The sequence below is a fragment of the Olea europaea genome, unplaced genomic scaffold (assembly GCF_002742605.1).
Source record: "Olea europaea var. sylvestris unplaced genomic scaffold, O_europaea_v1 scaffold1244, whole genome shotgun sequence".
Taxonomy (NCBI): domain Eukaryota; kingdom Viridiplantae; phylum Streptophyta; class Magnoliopsida; order Lamiales; family Oleaceae; genus Olea; species Olea europaea.
The window spans coordinates 314704-335743 of record NW_019229877.1 but is presented as its reverse complement, the minus strand read 5'-3'; the positions used below and the strand labels follow the sequence as shown (position 1 = coordinate 335743).

Below are 21040 nucleotides of genomic sequence, written 5' to 3'. Positions count from 1 at the left end.
TTTTCAACGAAATAATGTTTAAATATTTATTTTACAGACACCTATAAATTTTTCTTGTAAAATATATGCATACAGAGATGAATTTTTTTGTTATTTTTGCTATAAAAAAATTATACATCTGTGTTTAAATACTGTAAAATTCATCTGCCTTTGTCAAAAAAATGATTTAAAGATTCAAACAGTAAATTTAACTAAAACAAAATTAAAAATACGTATTTACACTTACCAATTTTCAGTGCCGACTGTGAGTATTGTTTCTTTATTGAACCTTTGATAATTTTGGGAGATTTCAATATTTTAGCAGATGGAAAGAAAAAATTCTTTGTTACCGTATTGAAAAAACTGATAAGCAAAACTGATTTTGAAATTTACATATGGAAGTAACTGAATTTATTTAAACTATTAAGGGTATTATTGTCTTTCAAAGAATTGATATACTTTTGTAATTGTGAAATATAAATAAGGGCATAATTATTTTTTTATTGACAAGAGGCCAATGTGATGAATAAAAAAAAAATAAAAATGGTCAAATTGGAAAATGGATTGTTTGACCGAGCCAATTTAAAAAGTACCCCCTCCTCACTCCGCCTGACAAACTGTAACACCCGGGCCGCCACCTAGCAGCCTCCCTGAACCACCAAGGGATCAACGCCAGTTAAACCACCCAGGTAGATACTAGTTAAACATCAACTTTTAGCAGTTGTCTGAAAATCAATTTTCAGCTCTTTTTCGATAGTAGGTAATTTTTTATTTTTTTAAAGCGATCCTTAATGAATCTATTTTTTTCCCTGACTAAATTTAGCTACTTTTACATTTTTCTGTCTTCGGTTCCTGTAAAAGAAAAATATCATTTCTTTTTATTTTCGTGCATTTTGAAGTTCTATGTATTGCATATGATTGTTAATTTATCGTTTTATTTTCTTGGGGATTTGAAAGTTTCTATTTTGGTGTGAAATTCTTGATTGGAAATGATTGTACCCTTTTTCTTCCGTCTGCTTGTGTAAAATGGTCAAGTCAGTTATCTTCTTTACCTTTTAATTTATTTATTTTTTGAGCAGTGAAATGTATTTCAAGATTTTAACCTTTTATGGGGTTTTTTTCAAGATTGGTGCTTTAGGTGCTTCACTATTTTTTTTTTTTTTTTTAGTAAAACGCTAATGCAGTTTGTTTGTCAACGGAGTTTTAATCTGATTCAATTGATTCTTTTTGTTAATGCCGTGATTTGTGTAAAATCATGGTTTCAATATATTGAAAAATGCTATCTTCTTGCGGTAACACACTTGATCATATACAAGAGTCTTATGTGTTGCATGTGATGATTTGTGTATTGCATATTGGCCTCCATTTTTAAATGAATCATTTATAAGTGGCCAAAATTAATTTTGACCACATTTCAATGGAACCATAAGTATTGTCAACTTATTGTACACTCGTTACTGTCTATTTATAAATAACCCGTTTATGAATTCTTCCAAAATTGATGGCTTGATAATAGGACATTTGGATTGAGAAATTGTGAATTGGGCTTGTTCTGGTACTTTTTCTTGTCTTTTCATTTTTTGTGTTTTAAGTCAATGTATTGTGTTATGCATATTGAAATGTAAGGATCGCTATGCCTCCTTTTCATCCTTCATTTTTCCAACAATGAGAGATGGAACCATTTTTAAGATACCCATGGTGCTCAGTTTGACTTCAGTTCTCTTTGTAGCTAGACCAAACCAGATTGTGCCCATCCCTAATGTCCGCTGAAAGATTGCCTTCTTTCATATTTACTTCATCCGCAAGCATGAAACTACGAAATGCAGTCAAGGATGCACAATTCAGTGTTGATTTACTTTTCTTTCCTTTTTTGTCGTTACATTTTTATTCCCTATAGCTTTTCTCTTTATTAATAACAATCATGCTTTCACTTGTTTGCTTGTGTGCTCGAATCTCATGCTTTAATTTCCAAATTAAGATTTCATGATAAAATTCTTCTGGGAATAAGTTTCAAGTCACTAAACTCTTATCTCCAGTCCTTAATACCCGGAATCATACCTATCTCTGACTCGTCCGTTACTCTCACCATCTAATTCCACTGTCGAATCCACTATTTTTCTCTTATGATGTTCTTCTCTCCATCTCCGTCCTTCATAATCGAATACATTTTTATTTTTGTAGGCCCGCCAAGGGCTTATATCTTCTTTAGCTTAAATTTGCAATACTTTGTATTGTTTGCCTACTCTTGTGGCTTTGTGTCATTGATACTGTTTAAGGAAAGAAAGGAAATTTTGGTTGTTTCTTTTTCCTAAAACAACTTATTTTTCCGTGATAGGCAGGATCGTCAATGGACTCTCGGGAATTAACACTAGAGGAGCTGGAAAAGAAGAAGAAGAAAGAAGAAAGGGTCTGAGCACCAATTTTTGTTTATTTATTTTTTTGTCATAAATTTATAATTTTCCCGGATTCAGAATATAACAAGTTTCTCTTCGGCTAGGTTGGGCAACATGGTTTTGGGGTTGGGGACTTGTTTTTATAATTAGACACGAAGTCAGTTCTTTGGAACATACAAGTTCTCTGAAACACTGTACAATATTGAATTAGTTTGTATTTTGTTCTAAGCTCTTATGATTAAATGTGGCTTTGCAGCATTATTTTTCCCAAGACCAAGTGCTGGAAAATTCCTAATTGCTAGTTTTTTGTTTAAGAGAAGAGTTCCTGGATTTTTATGGACCATTGTTTTATTTTAATTTGCCTGATTTGGATTTAGACTTGGATTTTTTTGTGCAAAATTGGTGCTGCTTTCTTCTTTTCCTTTTTTTCCTGATTATTTATTTTATTTGAACTGTTGACCAAATCAAGTGTCATTTGACATGTTTTTTCATAGGCTAAAGAAAAAGAGTTGAAGAAACTTAAGGCTGCACAAAAAGCAGAGGCTGCTAAACTTCAGGTGATCTACCATCTAGACCCTCTTAGTTGGAGTTTCTGTATGCTGACCCATGAAGGGATAATGCAATTATTTTTCCTTGTTTCTTTTTGCTTATTATTTTCATGCTTTTGATGTGCAACCGAAGGCACAGCAAGCCTCTAATGCTTCCAAGTCAGGGAAGAAAAAGAATGTAAAAAGAGAAGCCGAGGATGAAAACCCCGAGGATTACATTGATCCAGAAACATCTGTGGGTGAGAAGAAAAAGCTGTCTCGTCAAATGGCGAAGACATTCAATCCCAGTGCTGTCGAGAAATCGTATGGAGCTTATAATTTTTTTCCCCTTCACTGTTATTGGATGCTTGATTTGTGATATTTCCTTGTCCTTCAAAATTCTAAATTAGGTGGTATGCATGGTGGGAAAAGTCCAAATTCTTTGAGGCAGACCCTAGCAGCTCAAAACCACCTTTTGTCATTGTAAGTCTCCATGAACCTATGGCATTGCTGTAAAAATGTAGTTGTTTAATTTATTTCAATTATTACTTGCAATATTAGTTAAAACATAGTGATGAAATTATATTGGTGAATAGGTGGATACTCTGTGTTGCGTATCCTGAGGTACTGAAATGCCATTCAGAAAATGAAATATAGTTACAAAAGGAAATGAATTGAATTGGACCTGTTGCCAAAGAAACGTGTAACTGTGATTTCCCATTTTCTCATCTTCTAGATCTGTCTCTCCGTTTCCCTATCTTTCTCTGTCTAACAGTGTCAATTTGGGCTTGAATGTGTATGTATTCTGGACATTGCAAGTGTATATTATGTTTATCAATTGCAAATTTTTGGCTCTTTCACCAATTTTTCGTTTTCAAGCAAGTAAAAAGAAAAATGGTTCTGCTAACCTGGTTCTCCAAGGAGCTTGTTGTAATGCCTTCAAGATAGTTGGGAATCTCAGAAACAAGAACATAAAGGGGAAAAAATTGCGATATGAGGAAATGTGATATTAATAGAATTCTGTTTGACTGATAAAAATAATTTGTACATACAAAAATATTTAGATTTTTTTTTTCTATCAATCTTCAGATAGAGCCTACAGAAGTAAACCTTGATGTGAAGTTGAATTACTTGAGTTATATTGGAAATTATTGAGGTAGCAGATACATAGAAACATTCAGTTTAGGCTATTATGGTGCTGCCACACCCTCCAGTTCCTGGTTCTAGGACATGTTGACCAAATCGCTCGCGTGCTTTTTGCACACTGCTTGTGGAATTCATTTTCTATTTTATAATTTTAACCATGCAAGTGTCAAATTCAAATTCGGTTATTCATGCAAAAACTTTGTGTCAACAAAATTAGATGAAGTGGAAAATATCTAATTTACTTGAAACGCGTGCATTCTTCATTCAAATTTATTATTTATCTTTGCATATGCGCATGAATAATTTTTGAAGCAGATTATAATTTCGAAGACATTAACTTAGATATATAGAAATGTGAATGTTTTTCATTCGTGGCAGTTGTAAATGGAAGGAGAGTCAACATAGGACGAATGGGATCCATTGATGATGAATGGGTCAACAATGCTCTGCATATTAAAATATTAATAGTTTTCAATTATAGGCATGAGAGCTCGAGCGACTTTTCAGTTACTAACGTGATAACTTGTGTAACGATCTATTATCCCAGATTAATGTGTTTAACTTTCTTAGTTATGCAGTGAATTAATTTACGTATTTAGAATTAACAATCTGATGAGGACTCTGAACCCACAATATGCTGGTCTCTCCTGGAATGATGGCATATTTGTGTGGTTTGATCTTGTTTTGGGAAAAAAAGACAACTTCTCATACTTTCTTATTAAGTTGACATATTCTAGTTTGATGGAACTAGGAAGTTTCCAATGGGTTGAATTTAGGGAAAAGAAAAGCTTGAGATCATTATACGAATAGATGAGATGAAAGGCAGGAATAGAGTAAGGAAGTCTGTCTATACGTGATATTTGAATTGTCTGTTTAGTTTAATTACTCCTATATACTTTTCTCCTTGTTAATGCAGGTTTTACCACCTCCAAATGTCACGGGGGCTCTACATATTGGGCATGCCCTTACTGCTGCAATACAGGTCTTCTATGTTATTTGATATTTCAATTGTGAAAGTTTATCCAGGACTTCTTTTTTATGTCAAAATATTTCAACTTCAGGATGCAATTATTCGCTGGAGAAGAATGTCTGGATACAATACATTATGGGTGCCTGGGACGGATCATGCTGGAATTGCCACACAGGTTGTAAATTTATAACCTTTTATTTCCTGTAACTTCTTTCAGGGAGAAGTTGGTTGTCTACTACACTAATATGATGTACAAGTTGCTGACTATCTTCTTTCCCTGCCATGAGATTTTGGCTATTTTAATCCAACTATCTCACCGTGAGCATTCTGGTGTCAGATTATTGGCAGGAGAGGTGACAAATTTTGAGAATCCTAGTGCCATGCATACCTTATGATCATAACAACGAACTTGGGGTTGAGATATTAGTCAATGAATCTTGATTATTAATTAGACACAGTAGTATGCAGATTGTCTTCATGTCATAATTCTTTTCAAAATTAGTTTGGGAATGATTGATATATGTGACTTGTATACGAAAACTTATCTGGTAAGGCTTTTTTGACTTGTAAAATCAAGTGCAGAAAATGTGGAGACAGTCACTTCATCTGATTAAATTTTGTATATGTATAAAGTGTAGGAAGCTAAAATGATGGCATGTTATCAGGTAATGTTCTTAGTTAGTGAGTTTATTTTTGTTATGGTAAAAATATTGAGACGACCCATTCAAACAGCCAATATGCTCTTAAAATTTTGGGGAGAGTTGTTACTATGTATGTTGACTTATCTTTGTCTGTCAAAATTGCTGCCCTATGATAGTTAACTGACATTTATGTAAACTCACCCAGGTTGTTGTGGAGAAGAAGATTATGAGGGAAAGGAAATTGACGAGGCATGATGTTGGTCGTGAAAGCTTTGTAGACGAAGTGAGTCTAGCCATATGTATCTTAATTCTCTTATAATAATTTTTTTCCCCTTCATATTCAAGCTACCCATATAATAAATACTTCTCAACATAAAATTAAAAAAATAAAATAAAAAGATATATGAAGTTCATATATTTGAACTTCCACAACTTATTCACAGAGTTTGTTAATAGGTCTGGAAATGGAAGAATGAGTATGGAGGCACCATACTAAAACAACTACGGGGTTTGGGTGCTTCTCTGGATTGGTCACGTGAGGTAATAATTTTGAATATCACTTCATCATTAATATAATATGGACACTATTAGTGGTGTTGTATGTTCAATTTCAATTCTGATAATTGGTTTTATGTTCTTTCCTGCTTAATATTTATCAAACCCTTCTCCACATAGTGCTTTACCATGGACGAAAAAAGATCCAGGGCTGTGACTGAGGCATTTGTCAGACTTTACAAAGAGGGTGTTATATATAGGTATGTTTGTATCTCTACATCTGTTGTTTTGACCTTGTTCTCTAGGTGGTTACTTGTGCTGCAACTAACTGTACTTTCTTTGTGGTTCCAAGCTTTGTCACGAAACATCCTCTGTGCCAGTTTTGGGGCACAATAAGATTTATATCAGCGGTTGAGTTTTGCGTTTACACACCCTGAGCCCTCTCAAATTATGCCTGCTGATTGGACCACTAATTGGTGTTTGGCCTCACAGGATACTCCTGTGATTGTGATTAAATTACTCATATGACACTGTTAGGCACAAAAAAGAATTTATTCTATCTGTCGTGATGCATTTTATTTCTGTGTGTGCGTGTTTGTGTTTTGGTTTTGACTCAGTTATGCTTTGCTTAATGCAAAGTTGGTGTTTTGCCTGCCACAGCTCAATAGTCATTTCTTCTGTTTTTCACTATTTTATGTCTCCTAATAAACTGCTTACCCTTTTTTCCCCTCATTTGACTGCAGAATGTCATTAGATTGTTCCACTTGTTTTCCTGTAGAAGGTTCTTCATTTTCTTCTGCATATTTATGTTCCTTATCTTTCCTTCTTTTTAGGGATCTCCGTCTTGTGAACTGGGATTGTATCTTGAGAACTGCAATATCCGATATTGAGGTAGATAGAGCTAATTTGGCCCATCGGCTTTAAAGGTAGTGGTATTTGATTGTATCGTAAGTTTCTACATTGCGTTGGTGTCTTCAGGTGGATTATGTAGAAATCAAAGATAGAACACCATTACGGGTTCCTGGATATTCAAACCCCGTGGAATTTGGAGTGCTGACATCATTTGCTTATCCTTTGGAAGGAGGCTTGGGAGAGATTGTTGTGGCGACTACTCGAGTGGAAACAATGTTGGGTGATACTGCTATTGCTATACATCCAGAAGACCCAAGGTACGTCCATCTCCATGGAAAATTTGCAATTCATCCATTCAATGGAAGGAGACTTCCAATAGTGTGTGATGCAGTGCTTGTAGATATGAATTTTGGGACTGGCTGTGTGAAGGTAAGGATTATTTTTGTGTGCTATGAAATGCTGTCCTTCAACTTCTCTTTCTTCTCCAGAAAGTTCAATGACAATGGCTACCTCTCTTATCTTGCAGATAACACCAGCCCATGACCCAAATGATTTTGAGGTTGGAAAGCGCCATAATCTAGACTTTATCAATATTTTCACGGATGATGGAAAAATAAATAACAATGGTGGTCCTGAGTTTGTAGGGATGCCACGTTTTGAAGCTCGTGTGGCTTTGACTGAGGCTTTAAAGGAAAAGGTATTCCTACCCTATCTATAGATAATTGTGCCCACTCTCTAAAATAGCTCTAGCACTGGCAGAAGTGCCACACACCAGTTACAAATAGCTTTGATGTCTTTTTGTGAACTTCAATTGTTACTTCTTTTACCAATAGTGTTTAGGGCCTTATTGAACATTGTACTAATGATTTTTGAAACATTGCAGCAAATTTGAGGGGTTTTTTTCTTGGGTGGAATGTGTAATCATCACAAGCATGTTCACATTTACTTTCTTCTGCAATTCAGGCACTCTACAGAGGTGACAAAAATAATGAGATGCGTCTTGGAATTTGTTCAAGAACCAATGACGTAGTGGAACCCCTTATTAAGCCACAGTGGTATGTTGACTGCAAAAGCATGGCCCAGCAAGCTCTTGATGCTGTAATGGACGACACAATTAGGAAAATGGAGATAATACCAAAACAACATGTTGCCGAATGGAAGAGGTATCATCTGAATTTTACAGTCTTTGATGTTTTATACTGAAATCCAATTTAAAGAAACATTATTTTAATGTTATCCTCGAGTTTACTTTTATGTTTGATATGCAGACTTTCAATTTTTGACATTTCTGGTAAACTTAAGTTGCGAAGTATTGATGTTTTTAGTTATTTAATTTCATGTTATCATTCATTTCATTTTATATAAATGTTCATATGCATGCATGAGCTTGAATTTGGTACCATTGGATATTGCAGGTGGCTTGAGAACATTCGTGATTGGTGCGTCTCAAGGCAGCTTTGGTGGGGTCACCGTATCCCTGCATGGTACGCAAAATTGGAGGATGATGAACTGACAGAACTAGGTGCATACAATAATCATTGGGTGGTTGCTAGCAACAAGGAAGAGGCTCAGAAGGAAGCTAGCAGAATCTTTGCTGGGAAGAAGTTTGAGCTTTCACAAGATCCTGATGTTCTGGACACCTGGTTTTCTGCTGGTCTGTTCCCATTTTCTGTGTTGGGGTGGCCAGATGACACGGATGATCTTAAAGCATTTTATCCAACATCTGTTCTTGAAACCGGGCATGATATTCTGTTCTTTTGGGTTGCTCGTATGGTGATGTTGGGAATGAAGCTTGGCGGTGATGTTCCTTTCAGAAAGGTGAGACCCTTTCGTACTTTGTAGGTAACCATTAAGTTCTTAACTGTTAGAATATTGAAATAAGCGTTTCAAACTTCCATTTCTAAGTTTCATAACATGCTGATGTTCACAATGCTGTACTATGGTGATGGTTGCACTGTACGCATGTTAACTGTTATGATTTCCCCCCACGATTGTTGCCCATTAAGGTATTTATTGTTAAGATCCTAGGAAGACAATTAAGAACCTGATATGGAATAACACTAAATGAGTACTAAAATTTTAGTGAAAGAAAGGACTGATCACTTGATTACAGGAAATGGAAATGATAACAGTAAAAGAAAAGGCTACTTCACTCTAGACTCATTCTGTGCTCCTGTGCTTCCTTCCCTATGCCTTTATATAAGTTCCCAGTAACTGATTTCTGTTTGGCTCCCCCTTCTACCAGAATTTGTTATTCAGCTCTATTACTTCCCGCCAATGGTCCACTAGACTTCTTTCCCCTTCTAGAATATGTGTGTGTAATTTGGGGCCTATCATTTATCTATGATTAATTTTGAAAAAATAGTATGAGAAATTCTCAGAAAAACCGGGTATCTGTTGAAAATGGGCTTGGTTCATTGCTTCTGTTACTTTTGACAGAAAGCAGCTATACTTCTGGTCGAAGATAATCAGTTTTGTCACACTATGCTTCTAATCTTAAGACAGTAAGTTCAATTGGTGGTTTATTCATTTCCAAATTAAGATGCATTTTCATATGGTGCAGGTGTATTTGCACCCAATGATTCGTGATGCTCATGGACGCAAAATGTCTAAGTCATTGGGAAATGTTATTGACCCTCTTGAAGTGATTAATGGAATAACCCTGCAAGGTCTTCACAAAAGGCTGGAGGAGGGTAACTTGGATCCAAATGAATTGAAAACTGCAAAAGAGGGACAGGTGAAGGACTTTCCAAACGGAATACCTGAATGTGGTGCAGATGCTCTACGTTTTGCCCTTGTTTCCTACACAGCTCAGGTAAAAATTGTCTGTGTTTTTCCTTTTAATTATTTTTTTCTCTTCGAGAATTTGGTAACTTCACTTTATTTCATTTCAGTCGGATAAAATAAATCTGGACATTCAAAGGGTGGTTGGCTATCGTCAATGGTGTAACAAGCTGTGGAATGCTATAAGGTTTGCTATGAGTAAACTTGGAGATGATTACACCCCTCCAACAAAGATAGTTCCCGATGTCATGCCATTTGGCTGCAAGTGGATACTCTCAGTTTTGAACAAAGCCATATCAAACACAGTGTTGTCTTTAGAATCTTACGAGTTCTCTGATGCAGCAACAGCAGTATACTCATGGTGGCAGTTTCAATTGTGCGATGTGTTCATTGAAGTTATCAAGCCCTATTTTGCCAGCAATGACCCAGATTTTGCAGCTGCAAGAAGACATGCGCAAGATACTTTGTGGGTGTGTTTGGATAATGGCTTACGTTTACTTCATCCTTTTATGCCGTTCGTCACAGAAGAACTGTGGCAGCGTCTTCCTTCTAGAAAAGATTCTACGAGGAAAGAATCAATTGTGATATGTGAATATCCATCACCTGTAGAGGTAAGATCGACGCACATTTCTATGCTATTTAATGGAGGATAACAAACAATGGTTGAGATCATTTTTTGACATTCCAATGGATTTTGTATGCTAATTGCTATTTTCCTTGATTTAGTTTTTAATCTACTATTGTCTGATATAATATGGTGCCTGATTTTGAAACATCTTCTTTGTTTGTTGAGCAAATGAATTTAGGCACAAGCTCATCTGATATATTACGTTACAGCTTCATACTGGGATGAGCATTATTATTTGGTTTCATCACTATAATCATGTACATTTGGAAGTTGTCATCTTTTAACATTTGAAAGAGAGGAGAGTTCTCTTTATGCCATGTATTGAAAGAGTTAAAAGGTGCATGTGTTCAAGTAGATCAAGCTAGGAGAAGCGTTTTCAGGCTCGTTTGCTTAGCAAATCTTGCAAAAACATAGAAGTAAATATGATCCGGTGCTTTTATATAAGTATTGCCATGATGTTATTTTGGACCTTTGGTTGATATTAGTGAGTCAAGATCCCCCACTGAGCTAGCCACCACCACTACCACCAAAAGGAAAAATAACCCAGTATTATGGTAGAAATAAAGGTAAAAGAAACCCCAGATTGGCAATTTCAAGTACTACAAAATTAAATCAGAACATTGTTAAAAATAGATGTTCTGCTCAATAATTTTATGTTGACAGACCATTAACAATCCTAATTTTGATCAAAACTTCCCAGCATCTGCTTGCTTAATGTGACTGTTGGTAACTTTGTATAGGTTGCTCCATAATTCTGCTTCCTGTTGATTTTTAGCAGTCATTTTTCATATTTATCCAATTTATTTTTATTATTTACAAACTTGTATTACATTCTGTTTAGAACATAAGCTCAGTTGTCATTCTATCCTTATTCCTCTTTCTACAGTGCTGGACAAATGACAGCGTGGAGTTGGAGATGGATATGGTTGAGTCAGTGGTTAAATCGCTCAGATCTCTTCGGTCAACTCTAGCACCAAAGGAGAGGCATGAAAGGTAAATTCCATAGACTAAATGCTATAAATGTGTTGGATAAGTTTTATCTTTTTTTGGTATGTAATATGTGTAGTAGGGAGGATTAGATATTACTCGACAATTTTAAGGAAAAACAGTTGAGTTAATCTTGTTTATTAAAGTGTCTAGACCTACCCAATATTTTGCATATAACATGGACTTAGTGTTGGTCTTTTCCATAAATTATGTTTGGCGCCATGTTTTCAAGTCCCGCAACAATAAGATGTATTTGTACTGTTATTTGAGGCTAGACCTTCATGCTCCTTTCTCCACTCGTGCTTTTATTTCCACTTGATTCTGGTACTCCGAGGTTTGATTCAGAGAAGAAATTTCGTGGCTTCCTAATTGCTTTACAAGCTATATGGACAGTTCCATAATTTTGGTCATGATTGACATGATAATATTTCTGTTTCCAGGCGAGCAGCATATGTCCGTTGCCGTCTAAATGACGCATGCTATATCATTAAAAGCCATGAACTGGAGATTACTACTCTAGCAACATTATCATCCCTGGAGGCATGTATTTGACTTCATCTTTAATCTCCTGTAGTTACAGACTTATAGTAATGTCTTTATTACCAATACCTCACTGAAAAATCTAAGTTAAAAGAGAGAAGAACTTTTTCAGTTTTTTTTTTTTTTTTTTTTTTTTCCGAAGCAACTTTTTTCAGTTTTAACATTCTTGTCATAATGCTACTGGAAGTATTGTGAAAATTTTCAACCTTAAATTTCTTAGGTTTTAAGCGAGAGTGATGATGCTCCGGTGGGTTGTAAGGTAGATGTGGTTAACGAAACTCTCTCGGTATTCCTCAAGCTACAAGGAAACATTAACGTAGAAGCTGAACTCCAGAAGCTCAAGAAAAAGATGGAGGAGATAGAAAAGTGAGTCAATGAATGGTTGATTGAAAGAAAATAGTTCCATCATTTTATTCATTTCCCTGGTCAATAACTTGACATGTTTTGCAGGCAACGTGATAGCTTGTTAAAAATAACTAGTGCATCTGGCTATCAAGAAAAAGTTCCAGCTCATATCCGTGAAGATAACGAGGCGAAGCTTGCATCGCTCTTTCAAGAGCTCTTGTCGTTTGAGGAAGCTAGCGAGCAATTGGAACGTGCATCAGGAAATAACAGAAACTAGAGAAGTATATGTAAATTTTCACGAAAGACTATAATTCTTGTGCCTGTCTTAGTTACAAGTGAGTTTGTTTTAACATAATGTGTCCTGAGGGATAGGCTCATTCAAGACAGACCTGCTAAAGTTGAAACATTAATTACTGTCCAGTTTTTCGCAAGAATTTAGTATCAATCAAATATATATGTTGAAACTTTGACAGCAACAAAAAAGGAGTCATATAAGAAGGCATTTTATTTGATCACATTATTTGACTTCTAGTAATGATTTTGATTGAAATAACTTTTAATTTCAATATCTTTATTGTTTACTTCAAATGTCGCTCTCTTTGGCAGTTACCATTAACCGTCGAGTCGTTGACCATTATTGGCTTCCAGAAATAAAAAATTGTGGCTCTGTCACTGTGTATCAAGATTGATTATACTGTAAAATAATCGCCAATCGGACATCCACTAAATTTTCCTTGAGAGTACTTGATAGGATCCTGCTTAGCCAAACTTATTTTAATTTCAAGAGCTCGGATTGAATTGCTCATTGAATGAGCATGTTTATAAGGTGTACCCTACCGAATGTGTGAATAATGAGTAGAAATGGTGAGACCTACAAAAATTATATAAAAAAGTGTTAATTTAAATTATAATTCCACGTGCACTTAAAATGGATATTATGCTGATAAAGTGTTTCCTTGAAGTGTGTTGAAGAAGTGGTTGGTGCTAGGAAGGCTGCCCGGTTTGTGATGTATTTGATATTCAAAGTTTTGCATCGATATGGTTCTTGCTGTGATTTGTTTGATTTCAATGTTCCTGCTGTATGAATTTCTTTTGTTTGATGTTCAAATTAAGTGCTTGTTTGGCAAAACTTAAAATATTATTAAAAAAATCAATAATTAATTTTAATCACATATTTTTTAGATTCACAACTTTTAAATCAAAGTTTGAAAAGTTGTTAAAAAATGAAGTACTAAACGAGATGTTAACGAACAAGTAGATACCAAGAGGGAATTTGAAAATTAACATTAAACCTCACACACATGGGTGGATGTTAGATTTCATGTCCTAATAAAGAAAAAACATTGTAAGATCAATTAAATTGTTGCTCCATTAGTCCATCATGTTGAAAACTTGTCTGCTCATCCATCCTTCTTCATCAATATAAGACATGCTCGTAAATCGAGTCAACTCGTTCGCACTCAAATTGTTCGCCCACTTTACGCGCCCTGCAATATTTGCTCCAGCTCCACGACATTTATACTCAGCAAATGTTAATTGGTACCTGAATTTGTCCAAACAAGGAAAAATATAACATTAACCAATACAAACTCTATGACACGATCAATCGCGGCAAGACTTGAATCTAGATGATCTTACTCGTGACCAGATGAAACTACCCAAGAACCCCATCCTTGAGGAACAACAATACCAGACATTGTGGTGTTATAAAATATGACACGAGCGTAGTCTCTCCATGCTCTTCCCAAGAATGTCTTTCCATTCCCAACTATGTTACAATCCTTAAAAACAAAGCCATTGGTCTCAGAAGGGCTCGTTCTTGATTGCGCTGTTATGTACCCCGCAAAACCATTTAGCGCGCCTGCGATAGCTGATATTGTGCATCTCTGCATAGAATTCAAAACCCCCAAATTCATATTCGAATTTTGTTCAGTACTGTCTAGTACAACGCATAAAACATTACCTCATAAATGGATTGGCCGGAACCAAAAATGAAATCAACAGCTCCCTGGATACTGCAAAGTTTGAAGTAATGTCTACCTTTAACATCCCACAAAGTATCTTGCAATCCCAAAAATCCACATCGATAAAAGGACGATTTATCCCCGGATATCTTTGCTGCCACCGCTGTCCTCATTGGGTTAATAGAGTTCTCAAAGGGACGGTTGTAAGAATTCTGCATAAAATTGAAACTTCAAAACAAATCCAAACACATAAAAATAAGCTGAAATCTTGTTCGTTATACTGAAGTTACTATGAAAATTCTTACTGTGAATGTTATGCTTTTGACGATTATATTGTCTGCATCAGAGGTGAAAGTAGCACTTGTTTCAATTGAACCATAATTATCCCAAACTATGTAAGTTTTCCATTTTCCTTCTCCTTTGAGGAAGATGAATGGCTTGTCATGAGAAATTTTCACCGCTTCTCTGTATAAAGGGATGAAGATTACATTAAAAAATAACAAAAATACTTCAAGCACTTGTATATAGAAGGAGAAATAGCATATATTTACCTGTATATACCAGCTTTGATGTATATACAAATCCACTTATTGTTGTTTGAAGGTACGGAGTCAATGGCGGATTGGATACTTGTAAAATTACCTTTACTTGATGGATCAACAAAGATTGTTCGATAAATCACTGATTCTCGAGGGTGTCTAAGAATATTGCCATCAGTGCCACTCAAAACTATGAATAGAACAAGAAATGCACATAACAACCTTTGCAAAGGCGACATTTTTACTCCAGAAGATGATAATTTTTTTTGGGAAACTAGAAAGATTTTGCAGAAAAAGTGAGAATAATATGAACTTTGCTAGAAAAAAACAAACTTGTACAAACTATATACTTGATGAAACTGGGAAAGTCAAAGAGCAATGAATGTGTGATATCAGAAATAATGAACAATTTTTTTGAGAAACCGAGGTATGAATAAACATAAACCTCAAGATTCTTGTACTGTGTATTCTTTGAGGAAAACTAGGATTTTATAGAGAATGTAACATTATTTGTGCCATACATAGAGCAATCAAGAAAGCGTTTTCTATGGAAAATGTTAATACATATATGACCATAAAAAAGGAAGGAAATGGAATTAAGGAGTGATTATAGATTGGACATTCTGTCAATTTAGAATGCATATTTCTATTAAGGAAAAAGCAGAAAATTAGTTCGTGCATTTAATTAGAGAGAAGGAAAAATAAAAGGGTTGACGGGTTTTTGTTTGATTAAATTAAGAAAAAGGGAATTAATTACTAAGGTAGCATTTCATTAAATTTATGACCAAGAAAAATATAGGGGTTTGATGAATTTCAGTTGAAAGTGAAGAGTTGCAAAAATGAAAAGCTAACTGATGAGGAAAATGAAGGGAAGAGTCCAACCGGATAGAGAAGGTGTCTAAGAAGTTGCTTAGTTTCTGAATTTACGATATCTCGATTGAAGCTCGATAATGTCCTTTAGTACCATGTTTGACAGTTGATACATTAAACTAAATAAATTTAGAAAAAAGAACTAATAAGTTTTATCATTACTACTCTTCTTTAATCATGTCCAAACTAACGTACTAAACATGTTTTAAAAGACAGATAGTTGTTCGCTCTCTTTTCGAAAAAGGAAAGGAAAAACTAAATTAAGTTTTAGTACATTCAACGTCACCCGAGCATCGTTGCTCTACACGAGTTTCAAGTGAATGACATTGAAGGAAAAGGTGGGACCATCAAGTTTTCAGAATAGAGAAAGTTAAATGCTACTCAATAAGGGATTATCTTGGAGAATATAAGAAAAAAAATATAAAAAATGCATAATTCTTAAGTTGAAAGTGGATTTAGGAGTACTCAAAGGGGAAAAAATATGAGCAAAATCCTTAACTTCAGCGAAAGTATTTCGGAATTAAGGATGAAAGAATGGAGTACAACATTGGTTGCCATGTTCTATTTTTGGCTTTTCCTTATCCCCGTGCAAAACGTGGTTGTTTTCATGCCAAAAATACTTGTTCGTTCCTAAACTTCAACCCCATGACGATTATAACGTAAGAAAATTCATGCTTCTATATGTCGCAATATGTTCGAATTTGAAAATTGAAGACCGTATAATAAACGTAAAAAAAATCATGCTTCTATACGTCGCAATGTGTTCAAATTTGAAAATTTAAGACTATAATAAACATGATTTTAACTTCTATTACTAACACAACATTGTCAAGACTTATTTGTAAGATTCGAATATAATTTATTGTATGATGGATTGTTGTCAAAGATTATTGCATAAAGATTCCAATTGCATTGACCAAAATAGACTGGAAAAGGAACAGTACAGCCCTTCTCATCCTCTGAGATTCTAAGGAAACGAGGGACATGCTTGCTTTATTTTTCTAGAATATAACTTTACAAACATAAAACAAAACAGAAATAAGACCTGAGGGCAGGTTTGAACCCATCCCCACGCCAATTCCTTGACGGGAAATTTAGCAAACCTTGTACAAACCATTTCAATAGGTTTGGAATCAGATTTTACTATGTAGGTCTCGAAGAATGAGAGGCAAAGGGATTGACCGAGAAAGATCTCTTGCTCTTATAGTAGGATCGTGATTGGATCATCAATTCACTTGTGCAACCCTAGCACAATCCAGGGAGCCATAAAGACGATATCCCATCTGCTTACCGAGCATGAGTGATTTCAACTATGGAGATAGATATAAAACAGCAGTAAAGGATTTTGTAGAAAACCAGAATTCGAAATAAATGAGTTCCCCTCCACTAATAACCATGCAAGTTTGTTCTAAGAAAAAGGCAATATGGTAACACCAGCAACACACGGACATGCATTTAATTTTGAAAATGAAGTCAGGAGGTAGTAAATAGATTTCTCCGAAATAGAAATAACAGAAACAAAATCAGTAGGATAGATCATTCCCAACAAAATTGTCATTTAAAACAACAAACTTCCTATTTCAGTACTTGATTGGAGCAATAATATCAAGTTGACTGCCAAGTTTCTCCTCGGCCACCTTCTCTGCTTTGACCCTCAATTTTGTCAGCTGCTTCTTCCTCTCGTATGTAGCCTGAGCCCTCTCCTTTCTCTTCTTCTCAAGCTCCTACAGTACATAAATGTTATTTTTTAGATCGTATGATCAAATATATTGAATAATGCTATCCATGATCATCCCCGTGTGATGTGATAGTGATGTGGGATGAAATTTTAAGGCGAATATCAGACCCACTTTATTGGTTGGGGATCATCCAGAGTTAGTGTAACTCAATACATTAATCATAAAGAAAATTAAGTCATAATACTCGAACGACCTGAGTTGAAAATTCATCATAAATCCAAGTAACACAGGTAAAAAGGTCTAGATCCAGTCACAAACAAATTGCTTGAGACTAAACATCTGAGAAGTAAATCCATGTGGAACAATAAAGAATGGATCAGTATACAAATTTAAGAAATATTCTGTGACATTGGTGAAATCCATAATTGAAACTATGGCTATGTTAGAGCCACATTTTTTCCCAAAAAAAATTCTTAAACAGTAATTTGACATCATTTCAACCACACATTCTCCAATAAAATAATATTACACGCAAATCTATAACTTTTCTTTATTTTTTAACCACACATTTCCCATCAATACACTATTCAAAAATACATTCCTAGGAATATAATATGGCTCAAACAAGGGCTACATAAAAAAATCGAAAGAAAGCAAACTTCGCAACGTGCACAAAAACAAAGCATATCATCTAAACTCACCCTGATTGTGTCATAATGGTTCCATCCAACTTCGGATGAGAGTCTACCCAATAAACAATATTTGTGTCCAGCTTGTAGCCTCAGAACCCTAATTATCAAAAAGCCAACGAGTTAAAAAGATGTGGACAAAACACACAAAATAATATGGTCTCCTTTATAAGACTCACTTGAGAGCATCGGGAATAACCATCCTCTTGATCTTGTCATATGGGGGTGGGATACCCTCATAAACCTTCAAACGGGAAAGAGCAGCTGCTCCTCGCTTAGTCTTGTGAGGAATCATTCTACAGGTGAATCAACACATAACATTAGACTGGACCGATCACTTCTCTGGAAAGTACACTATGATTAATGCTCCAAAAAAGTCAAAAAATCAAAATCAAAATCAAAATAAAAAAAATCTATGGTTGCACACAATTGATCTTCAAGTACAAGAGACAATAGGTATTTACAAAAGAAAAAAATATCTTCAGTTCCACACAATCGATCTTCAAGTATAAAAAACAAATAGGTATTTTCAGTCCACACAAACGTCAAATCCACTAAGGCAGAGGATTTAGCATTTGTAATATTTCGAACTCATGCGATACCTTCACCAATTATGTTAATAAACAACATTCATCCGATAACACGTTCATTCAGAAATGCAATCCCAGATAGGAAGAATAGCCTCTAATATAAAACAAAACAAGTAGAAATACATCTTTGAAGTTCTAACTGTTACATGCTAGCTCAGCAAAAGCTCATTCAAACAGCTCCACAACTATAAACCAAAAGTAAAGAGACATATGCGTGGGAATCCATTAAGCCAGAATTTCAAATTGGTATGTCTAACATAATACTTCACAGAAGGAAAATTTATGCACTACAGATAGAACACCAAAAGTGTATACAAACACTCCAAAAAGGGTATCACTTTATCTATACAAGCTTTACGTACAACAAAATCAAACACTGAATTTCCAAGATTACAATAAAACTCGAATCTGTTTCTTATCTTCACAAATCCAACAAATCTCACTACAGAAAATTTACATAGAAGTATCTACACTCCTACAAGATGTTCACATATCTTTATAAACAGAAACAGAAACAGAAACAGAAACACCAAATAAGCAGAAACCTCGATACACAAACCAAACATGGAAATTAAAACTTCAACTAGCGTTCTTTTTAATATAAAAATTCATAAGACACATATTTCATCAAAGAATTCCGTAATTCCATACCCACGGATAGTGCGCCAGAGAATCTTGGAAGGAGCCCGGAAGTGGATCGGGCCATGAGACGGCTTGGTGTTCATGCGCTTACGGAGGAATCTTAGGTACTTCATCTTCTGGCGGACGAGTCCACCAGAGAGGCAAATTTCTTCGCATCTGACCACCACCACTTTCTGCCCATTCAAGAGCTCCTTGGCTAGAATGGAGGCCAGGCGGCCAAGCATGTGGTGCCTTGCATCCACTACTACTCTCTTCGCACAAATACCCGACCCGGAAACCATATTCTCTCACTCTAACACTCTCACAGGGCTGCCGCTGGCATGTATCAAATGGGGACGATGAAAGAAAAGCTAGGGTTTTTGCAATTGGATAATTATATTCATATGGGTATGGGCGAGGTTTGATTTATAAGCCCATTTGTATGTAGATCCATTCTTAATGGCCCAAATCATAGATTTTTATTTTATTTTATTTTACAAAAGTTCATTTTCAAAGAATAAGTAGAGGAAATATTGATTTGATTGTAAATATTGGTTATTACTACATTTTATGATGAAAATGACTTTAAATTCAGATTTTTATTTGAAGGCTATGTTAGTGTAAAATGTTTTACTGTAGCAATTTAGAGAGACGTAGAAGGAACACCTTCTAGAATGATCACGCAAGAATAATTAAGTTGGAAGAGTCAAATCCATAAGAAAGGGTTCAAAAGCAAGGTGAGGCAAAGGCAATATAAGAATTTAGGGGAAGAGAGGGTAAGATTTTGGTAGTAATGTGTGCTTATAAATGGGCTGATGTATTTATCATTAGGAATCCGTAACAAAGAGTTTAAATGCTGGGTGAGGAAAAGGCAATACAAGAATTTAGGGGGAGAGAAGTTAAGGGTGCAGTTGGTTTAGTTTTCCATTTTCCATTTTCGATTTCAAAACGATTTTAGTTTTCTTGAAAAAGGTGCATTTTGGGCGTTGCATTTTGGAAATTTATAATTGAAAACGCTCAAAACGATAAAAAATCGTTTTGCGTTTTCAGTTATAAATTTTAACTTGTTTTCGAAAATACATTTTCAAAAACGACGAATCAAACGTGTTTTTCACATTTTAGAAAATGGAAAGCGAAAAATGGCCTGAAAACGCCAAACCAACCGCAGCCTAAGATTTTGGTAATAATATGTGATTATAAATGGGTTGGTATATGTATTGTTAGGAATCCATGACAAAGGATTCAAATGCAAGGTGAGACAAAGGCAATACAAGAATTTAGGGGGGAGAGAGGCTAAGGCTTTGGTAATAATGTGTGCTTATATATGGGCTAGTATATGTATCATTAGGAATTTGAGAGCTTGTAAATTTTGAAATGGATTGAGTTTTGCTTTTGTAAGCCTATTTGTACTATTGTAGATCCATATTAAATAAATAGGAGGAGCAACAACTTTGTTATATAGCAAGTTGAATGTTCCTCTACTCGCTACTTCTTTAGTTAGATTAGATGAAGATAGTGAGAAAGAAGATGATACAAGAAAGAAATACAAGAACATTTTTGAATTTTTACGAAATATAAATTTAGTTTAAGAATTTGTGAAATAAATATTATCTCTAAAATATTGACACTTTTAATTCTTATATATTCTCCTTAATATGCCCAAGAGAAATTCTAATCTACTTATTTTTACCTTCTATCTTCACACGAAGGCCATGAATAACTAAACATTGTCACCTCTTCTATTAATAACTTGTCAACAATCGCCAACCAACAATGCACGTTTTCTTCTAAAATCTCATTT

At 35.0% G+C, this 21040-nt stretch overlaps 3 protein-coding genes across 4 annotated transcripts; 1 reads left to right on the top strand and 2 right to left on the bottom strand.

The window, feature by feature from the left end:
- Positions 1–541: 541 nt before the first annotated feature.
- LOC111374407 (valine--tRNA ligase, mitochondrial 1-like) lies at positions 542–12802 on the top strand. Of its 2 annotated transcripts, none has more exons than XM_022997076.1 (21): positions 542–668; positions 2315–2386; positions 2867–2929; positions 3054–3223; positions 3310–3382; positions 4962–5027; positions 5107–5190; positions 5862–5939; positions 6113–6196; positions 6332–6411; positions 6985–7042; positions 7130–7432; positions 7530–7700; positions 7967–8166; positions 8419–8821; positions 9567–9818; positions 9898–10398; positions 11302–11408; positions 11843–11942; positions 12163–12308; positions 12393–12802. In XM_022997076.1, the coding sequence occupies exons 2-21, from the start codon at positions 2327–2329 to the stop codon at positions 12562–12564; spliced, it is 3171 nt and encodes a 1056-aa protein (XP_022852844.1). In that variant the 5' UTR covers positions 542–668; positions 2315–2326; the 3' UTR covers positions 12565–12802. The 2 variants fall into 2 exon arrangements, with proteins under 2 accessions (XP_022852844.1, XP_022852845.1); XM_022997077.1 differs by having other exon boundaries at positions 545–668; positions 2319–2386.
- Positions 12803–13555: 753 nt separating this feature from the next.
- On the bottom strand, positions 13556–16943 carry LOC111374414 (probable pectinesterase 29). Its single transcript, XM_022997083.1, has 8 exons — positions 16896–16943; positions 16605–16661; positions 15124–15271; positions 14803–14980; positions 14557–14716; positions 14251–14463; positions 13926–14173; positions 13556–13830 (listed from the first exon to the last, which is right to left on the bottom strand). Exons 1-8 carry the CDS (start codon positions 16941–16943, stop codon positions 13659–13661), a joined length of 1224 nt encoding a protein of 407 aa, XP_022852851.1. The 3' UTR covers positions 13556–13658.
- A 142-nt stretch (positions 16944–17085) lies between these two features.
- LOC111374406 (60S ribosomal protein L13a-4-like) lies at positions 17086–19615 on the bottom strand. Its single transcript, XM_022997075.1, has 4 exons — positions 19270–19615; positions 18208–18324; positions 18041–18128; positions 17086–17384 (listed from the first exon to the last, which is right to left on the bottom strand). Exons 1-4 carry the CDS (start codon positions 19539–19541, stop codon positions 17241–17243), a joined length of 621 nt encoding a protein of 206 aa, XP_022852843.1. The 5' UTR covers positions 19542–19615; the 3' UTR covers positions 17086–17240.
- Positions 19616–21040: the final 1425 nt, after the last annotated feature.